General features: G+C 32.6%; 2 protein-coding genes and 1 pseudogene across 2 annotated transcripts; all 3 read left to right on the forward strand.

Moving 5' to 3' along the window:
• Nucleotides 1-1,592: 1,592 nt before the first annotated feature.
• LOC107895817 (40S ribosomal protein S14-like) lies at nucleotides 1,593-3,262 on the forward strand (annotated as a pseudogene).
• Nucleotides 3,263-6,117: 2,855 nt separating this feature from the next.
• Nucleotides 6,118-7,035, forward strand: LOC107897736 (uncharacterized). The gene has a single exon (XM_041078513.1). It carries the CDS (start codon nucleotides 6,118-6,120, stop codon nucleotides 7,033-7,035), a length of 918 nt encoding a protein of 305 aa, XP_040934447.1.
• LOC121203313 (uncharacterized) lies at nucleotides 6,622-8,411 on the forward strand. The gene is made up of 3 exons (XM_041079271.1): nucleotides 6,622-6,732; nucleotides 6,940-7,839; nucleotides 7,919-8,411. Exons 2-3 carry the CDS (start codon nucleotides 7,054-7,056, stop codon nucleotides 8,087-8,089), a joined length of 957 nt encoding a protein of 318 aa, XP_040935205.1. The 5' UTR covers nucleotides 6,622-6,732; nucleotides 6,940-7,053; the 3' UTR covers nucleotides 8,090-8,411.
• The last annotated feature ends 438 nt before the right edge of the window (nucleotides 8,412-8,849 follow it).

Raw genomic sequence — 8,849 nt, forward strand, 5'->3', positions numbered from 1 at the left:
TTAAATAAATTACTTTTTGAGAGAAAAATGTTTAAAAAAAATAATCTAAAAACAATTTTTTCAAAAGCTCGAAATTATAGGTTATCCCTTTTTTAAAAATACTATTAAGAAGTAATAGTAAACAAACAGCATGTTTGGTTGGTTGTAATGCTAAACCATTATAGCTGAATTCAGTGGCCCATCCCTATTCCATTGTTTAGTTAGCTGTAATGGGCTATTACAACTCTATTCCATACAACCTTATTCAAGGCAAAACTGTCGTTTACTATTTGAGACTCTACCCACGGAATACCCATTCAGCGTGTGTGAGTTTTAACTTTACACTTCTCCCTCTTTTTCATTCTCATGTCTGAAACATCTTCTTTTTTTCATTCTTCTTCCCATTTCCTTCCAAACTTCTCTATCTTTTTCATTCTCACGTCTAAAGCATCTTCTTTTTTTCATTCTTCTTCCCATTTCCTTCCAACCTTCTCCCTCTTTTTCATGCTTCTATACTGACCAACCCTTTGACAAACCCTATAAGTTTTGTTCATCTTCTCCGTCATTTAAAATCTCGTTCCCCATCAACGCCTCTGCTTATTGCATCATCAGCCATGGGAAGCAAAACCCTTAGATTATTTAAAATAATATTTTTTCTACATTTTTAGATTTTCTTTTATATATACAAAACTATTTGAGGATACTTTAGACATTCATCTCAATTCATTTTAATTTACTCGGGCAATTTCTGTTTGGCTGCCGAGAAAATAAGTGTGAGATTAGGGAGAAAGATGGCGTTAAAATTTTTTTTATGTTTGTTTTTACTTATTATGATCAGTTTAATCGAACAAAACACTTGATTTCGAGATCAATAGCTTAAACACTAAAGAAAATTAAAATGGAATGTAAACTAATAAAGTATTAATAGATGCTTAGAGCAATGCATTTTTCATTTCACATCTAAGATTATGTGTAAATCTTAGTCTTATTTAGTATAGTAACCTGGGCTAAATTACAATTTTATCATTTTTATGAGAGCTAAAATGCAATAATATTATTTTTAGATTTTCCTTGATATATACATGAAACTATTTGAAGAAGCTTTAGACTTTCATTTCGATGCATTTGAATTTACTTGGAAAAGTTCTGTTTGGTTGCCGAGAAAATGAGGATGAGATCGGGGAGAAAGAAGGTGTTTTTTTTATGTCAATTTGTAAGCTTATTATGATCAGTTTAATCAAACAAAACACTTGATTTTGAGATCAATAGCTTAAACACTGAAGAAAATTAAGATTGTGTGTAAGTCTTAGTCTTATTTTGTATAGTAACAAGGGCAAAGCTAGGAAAGTTTTTTGGGGTTGAGATTAGGGTATATATTTTTATGAGAATTAAAATGCAATTCTACCATTGTATTATCTTATATCTTTATAGTTTTTAGGACTAAATCAGTATTTTATCATTCTTGGGGGCATACTATAATTTTATAGATTTTGGTGTCTAATGCCTGAATGTTTACTTGTCAATTCATGTATGCACTTTGTGCTTGTGTATTTGCCATATTATAATCAAACTTAAGTTAGATTTTGAAAAATTCATGTATCAAGTCTAGCTAAATGTATACTATGGTTAGCATTAGCAATGGTATTCTTTTTCCTTTGTTTGAATCTTTATATGAACTTTTCGGATTTACTTCTATTTATGCTTTACATAAAACTCATTATGTTGGTGATTTTGTAGTTGAGGAGAAAGGTTAGGGAGCCAAAGGAAGAGACTATGACCCTTGGGCCTGTTGTACGAGACGGAGAGCATGTTTTCAGTGTTGCCCACACTTTTGCATCTTTTAATCACAGTTTCATTGTAAGTTACATGGTTTTTGAATTCTTTTACTTAGTAACACATATTTCTTGCTATTTCGATATGATTTTTTTAAGCTGTGAATTTTAATCGGTTTTATTTTTTTCCTTTAGTACTTTAACAATGATATCATGTGACTGATTTGTCTGGAAGAAAGACTATGGTTCGTATTACAGGTACGATATCGGGATTGCATTAATATATCATTTAGCTGCCAATTTTTATATTCTAGTGGAAAAGGATTGTTTGAAATGTCTATAAATAATAACAAAAATTGAACGTTGGGCTTATGTTACTCTAACTTGGGTGTGAATGTGAATAGAGCATGTGTTTGACACAAGTATATCCATATATAAATGTGTTAGATACAAGTTTGTAGGTACTTAAAGATAGCTTGACATTTGTATTATTGAACATTTGTTCTTTAGATTGAGTTTGAAATTCTTGAATAAATCCAGGTGGTATGAAGGTGAAAGCCGACAGGGATGAGCACAAGATGTTTCCTAGAGATGCAAGGTCATATACCATTCCATTCGTTTTTATCATTTAAGAAAAACCCGAAATTGTCACATTACATTACATTACATGAACTCATTACTAGAAGACATACAATATCCGACTTTACTGCTAGATTTATGTTATTGTTGACGAGTTACAAATCTTTATGTTGAGTAGGAACTCAGAATTACGGCACTCTATATCAAATTACGTACTACAGGAGGTAACAAAACCAAGACCCCTGGTTCGGGTGCTCAGTCAGCTCTCAGGGCTCTTGCTTGCTCTGGGATGAAAATTGGCCGTATCGGTAAGGCCACAACTAATTGAAACTATTTTAAAATGTAGAGGAACAATCTTTGTTTTGCAAATTACTAGGGGAGAGCAATTGGTTTAATTGGTGGGTTCGGTTGGTTTTTTTGGTTAATTGACCTTGTGTTGTTCGGCTTATATGGTTATATATCTATTATATATTATAAATATAAATATATTTTAAATAATTTTAAGACGATATAAAATCAGTCTGTTTTTTCAGTCAGTTTAGTTTTGAGATTAAAAACTGTCTGAATTAACCAATTAAATCAAGGTTAAAAGTGACGTTTTTTTCCAAATTTTTTGGTTGAGACAGAAAGTTGCTCTCCCTTACATATTACTGTTGAACCCTTACGATGTTATTCTTTATGTTATTTCAGAGGATGTTACGCCCATTCCGACTGATAGCACCCGAAGGGTTGTAGAAGAGGGAGAAAGCTATAAACTAGCACATTATGTTCTAGCAAATCTATCCTTTTAAGTGTTTTTTTGGTGGCATTGCCATTTGGTTATTTGGTAATAACCGTTCTTTATGAGCCCTTTTTCATAGTTTTATATTGATATATTTTATATTGGAGTTGTAGAACATAATGAACTATGAATCTATCAATCGCATTTTTCATGTTTTTGGTAATGTTTTATGTGAATATCATGTTATAAGTAGTAATGTTTAATGAAAATAGTATGGTGATATTTTTATTAAAAATCTGTAGGTTTTATCATTGTTGTTCATATCATAGGTAGTCCATAAACAAAAATTGTAACTTGTGATGTTACTTTTACAAGTGCTCATGTGGAATTTATTTATAAAAAACTCAAATCGTGTTTGATTCTTGCAAAACTTTTGTTTTCGTCATGGATGTTTGAACTTGATTAAATTGGTCCATCATGGATGTTTGGATTTGATCAAATTGGTTGGTTTAATCAGGAATTGGTTGGGTATCAAGTTGGAAAAGACATCAAATTGGTTGCCTTAAGTTGGATATTAAGTTGGAAAAGGCATCAAATTGGTTGCCTTATGTATTTGTATAAATTGTTGAATTAGGTTAAAAACCTAGTTAATCGGTTTTTAATTTTTTAATAATTTATTAATTAATTCATTGATAAATTAGTGGTAAAATCAATTTGACTATCGACTTGGTTCTTAAAACTTTTGGCTTGTAACTTTTTGTACTATTATGCTTGGATATGAAATATAATTATCAAGTTATTTATTACTTTTAATATTTTGTTTTTTATTGTAGAATAATTAAATTATTTGTTTTACAAATGATATTTTAACACATTAAATATATATTGTAGTTTAAAAATAATAAAATAGATTATATATATATATTTTAGTATTATATATTTTGATTTTTTTAATTCATATAGTAATAATTATATTAAAAATGTTATTAAATTATATTTAATAATAATTATGTTAAAATACAATTAACTTATTTATTATTTTTATTAAATTATTTTCAATAATAATCTTATTAAAATTTAATAACAATAACAATAATTATCTATCCAAACAAATTCTACTAAGGCTATTGTGGTCATTTTAATTTTTTTCCTTATGCTATTACACCATCATTCTATTCAACCAAAAATAAGAATACTATTACAGTTTTATTTCATTCCATTCAACCAAACAATTAAATTATTGATTATATCTTTAACCCTATTCTAGTAGAGTGAACTAAACGTTAGGTAAACATTTAACCCTTATTGCCTTCATTCAAGCAAAGTTGTTGAGCATATCTGCAACATTCATTTCTTTCCCCTGTTTCATCAAGAAATTGCACAGCAAGTTAATAAAATAAGAGAATCATAAGAGAGAAGGAAGAGATGGAATAACGAGATCATTATAAAAACCAAGATGCAAAAGATGGGTTTTTCTTTTTTTATTCGAGAACATTGTTTATGAAGACAAACAAGCAAAAGATGTTTCAGTTTGTAATAAATGAAGAAATCTTACAACAAAAAACAACTGATATGTATCATGATGTTCAAGCTTTGAAATAACAAATGGTGGTTAAACTTAAAAATACCAACTTGTCAGCACTTTGACCATTTCCCCAGGTAATAAAAACCGATATTCTTTTCTCTCTCTCCTTCACATGCCTTCTTGAAAAAAAAAAAAAAATCAACCAAAACAAATAAACAGGAGAGTCCATCTTCCCCCATTCAGCAGGTTTTGTTCCCTTGTTACTTTCCAGCTCAATTCCTTTTCTTTTTTCTTGTGTATTTTTAATGGTTTCTTTGAGAAGATTTTCCTTTCCTCATCTGGGTCTTTTTCAGTTTCCTTTACTACTTCATTTGCCTAAAAGTAAAACCCTGAAAGAAAATGGGGGTCATACTTAAAAGTTGAAACCCCGGAAGAACATGGAATCAATATTCCACAATGGCCTTGAAAGTCTTACAACACCATTTTTCCATCCCCCACTACTTTTGCTTCACCAGTTTTGGCCTTTTGCGTTCTTTGCTTTGTGGTTATCACTTTCTTAATTAAATAATAATAATAATAAATCCCCTTGATTAGTGTCTAGAACAGTTCATAAAATAAAGGAAAAAAGTGCTATTGGGTATCTAGAATGGTTGTTTGCTTTACAAACACAAAGCTGTCTTTGAGTTTCTAAGCTCAGGGCTAATGGATGATTAAGCCTTTTTTACTTTATTGAGAATCAGCTGTTGCTTCTCATCTTTGCTTGTCTGTTGAATTGGATTGGGGTGGTTCATCTTTGTTTCTTGGATCCATTTCTTTGAGGTAAGAGACCAAAAAAAACACAAGTTCTTCATTTTACTTGGTCCATTCAGAAAAGTTTGCAAAAAGTTGGTACTTGGTACTTGGTAGTATAAGAGAAAGAAAGAAATTTTTGGTTTAAGTGTCTCATTTTCTTTTTGTTCAAAACTTGTATACCTAACTGAGTTGTTTGGATTGATGGAAGCTGGTAGTTCCATGTTTGACAGTGTTCAACACCCAACCACATATCAGTGTTCTTTAACATGTTTGCTTTTTAAATTTGGTTATATGTAAGAATTGTGATTCATAAATTAAAAAGAAAGAAAGAAAGAAATGTGTCTTGATTTGAATTGCTAAGTACTAATTCACTTTCAATTTACATTGTTTATATTTCATTTAGATTCCATGAGAATAATTTGTTCTTGTCTTTCTTGTTCATAACTTCACATATTAGGATTACATATATAAAAAATTAAAGCTCCATAATTACTTAAGTTGTTCGAGTTTGACAAGTTCTGTATTGCTGCAATCTAGGATTTGTCTTAATTTGGCCATGGTGTTCTTTCCCTTGGTATTTTTGCTTCCCTTTTGTGTCATCTTGTGCAATTCTTCATTATTATTTTTTCCTTCGGATTTGTAGTGAAGCAGAAATTAGATAGTTTGGAGGCTTATCAACCATTTTGAGGCCAAAAATAGTAACGGGGTGTGGCCGTTATTGATGTGTTATACTTAATTTTTAGCAGATGATGGACAATGCATTTGTTCGTGGTCCGGAAGATGACAGGGGAAAAGAAGATTCTCTGCAAATTTTGGAGGATAAGAAGGATACATTGGGAGACGATGGAATGAATTGTTCTGAACTAAAATCAAAACAGCTGGGGAGTCCAATAAATCCACAGCATGCTCTGATATTAAACGTTAGAAGAATACAAGCTGGAAAAAGTCTTATAAATGATGCATTGCTTCGAGCTGTTTTTCGCATGGGGAATAAGATTCCGAGGCATGTGGTTGCTCTAGATGAGAAATACCTTCGTTATTGCCTCGAGTTGATTCATGTCAATGCAGCAAAAGCAGCTCGATGCAGTATCTCTGTGAACTTGAGCTCCACAAAAACGAGCATTTTATCCAATGGACAGAATCCAGCTAAAATTGTTGATGAAAATACAGGTGACTTGGGCAGGTTTATTTTCAAATGTCCATTGGAAGTCAGGACTGAGAGTTTATTCCTTGATTCTGCAGAACCATGGGTTGTAGGTTCAATAATGGGCAGCAGGAGCATGGCAAATATATTGAAGAGCCCATTGTTAGAGAAATCGGGTGCATTCAATGTCAATCCAAGTTTGAATGATGTTAAAAGATTGGTAAGTTATGACTTAATGAGCTCTCCGAGTGGTTTCAGTAGTTATTCCTCATATAAGCTAGATAGTGAAACATACATATTGGATGACTGTAAATATGGATCCAAGACCATGCATAAAAGGCCTGTTTCCATGTCAAGTACAAACTCAACATGCTCGGATCAGTCCTTTTCTTTAACTTCTACAACATTTTCTCAAGGAATGCTTCAGTGCACGTGGAATGGTGAGATTCCGTACTTTGTTTTCTCGCTGGATAATCAAAGGGAGGTGTATGTAGCCAATTTGGAAAATGACAGAGCTGCTTGAAATAAGGGTCTGGACTATATGTACTTGTTCCATTCCAGCAAGAGTAGCCATAAGGAGCATGGGATTAGCGATCACGAATTTGTTGGTAAGATGATGGTGTCAACTTCTTTCTCAATCTGCCCCCAAGATTCTAAAATCATGGAGACGGAGTTGGTTTTGTTCAGTGGTAATATAACTTCTATTCGAGAGATCCAAACTTCAAGCAATAATCACAGGAAAAATAAGGGCCTATCGGAAAAGGTGGTGGAAGCATTCAAGAGTAGTCATTTGTCCAAGCAGAGCACATTGTCTAGATTTCGTCGGTCAAGTTCCATAATGGAAGATTCTTCTTGGGATCCATGTCGAGATACAGTGAACAATTCTGATTCACTAGATGGGATGAACCTTTTTGAGGAACAACTTCCAAGAAATTTGGAATTGACTGCCATCGTTGTGAGGGACCATTTCCCTGAGAATCCTCGACCAGAAGTTGGAGGTTGGGGCTTAAAATTTCTCAGGAAACCAGTGGCAATGCAAAACATCAACCCTTTGGAAGCGCCGGTTCATTCCTTTTGTTCTTGCAATAATGGTGTTTGCTCAACGAGTATGGATGCACTAATTCCAGCAGGTATTCATGGTGGCCAAAGAACCAGAAATGGTGGGCCCTCTAGTCTTATTGAAAGATGGAGATCTGGTGGACATTGTGAGTGTGGTGGCTGGGACTTAGGCTGTCCTCTGACCGTACTCAAATCCGGGCCAAGTAAAGGAGGTTCACCTGCAACAGATATGCCAGAGGATTGCAAGCTATTCGATTTTTCCATTCAGGTATGTCTATAAATTTTCCCATCTGTTACAATCTAAGATGGCTGATTCTGGTATGTCTATAACCTGAATCACAATACAGGGTCCCGAGCACGGTTCTCCGACCTTGAGGATGACAAATGTTCATGACGGGCTGTATTTGATTCATTTTCAATCAGCACTCTCAGCTCTGCAGTCCTTGGCGATTGCGGTGGCCTACATTCATACTCAAAGTCCCACTTTCCGACCCAAAAATGTACAACAATCGAGGTAGTAAGAATGGAGAGTTGCAACCCTCTCACTGCACCATAGTGTGCAAATTTATACAGTAACTCCAGCAGCGTATCAGTAGGAAACATAGCTGTCGTCATTTTTATGTTTAGTTTGACTATTTTATGATGGTAATTGTATCCTTAATTTCTCATTACAAAAGATATATAGTAGAACAGGTTATAGATGGAGTGAATTTTATTTACTCCAATGCTCAGTTTGTATGAACTAGAAAATGAAATTGACAGAGTTGATGACTCTTTACTAATTCTTCATTTTAAAGAGATTGATGGAATTAATGAGATGAAATTGAATTTCATTTTAAAGATGGTATTGTAATAGCATTAATGATGTCTTTAGTTGCATGAAAGATGAAACTAATGCATGATTAGTAAGGTTCTGACTCATCTTGTTATAGTTGGTCATGGAAGAAGCTTCTCAAGTTAGTCAGTTATGTTATACTTCAACACTGCATAAGGATATATATATATATCTTTTTTTTAACAAACTCTGTTAGGAACTCAAAAACCGTTTATCCAAGATTGTTCTCAAAGTTTAAAACTTCTATTATCATAACCATGTTTTATCCAAATTAAATTTAGATTAAGTTCAAATTCAAACATGAAAAATTGAATTTGATTTAATTCAAGTTAATTGAAAAAGTCAAAAGCTTAAGAAAAAAAAATCATGCTTGAAACAACACTTGAGCTCAAAAAAAAAAAAAAAATTAAAACCACGACAATTTGAGCTTGAATCCATTTTAA

The sequence above is a fragment of the Gossypium hirsutum genome, chromosome A10, assembly GCF_007990345.1.
Source record: "Gossypium hirsutum isolate 1008001.06 chromosome A10, Gossypium_hirsutum_v2.1, whole genome shotgun sequence".
Taxonomy (NCBI): Eukaryota; Viridiplantae; Streptophyta; class Magnoliopsida; order Malvales; family Malvaceae; genus Gossypium; species Gossypium hirsutum.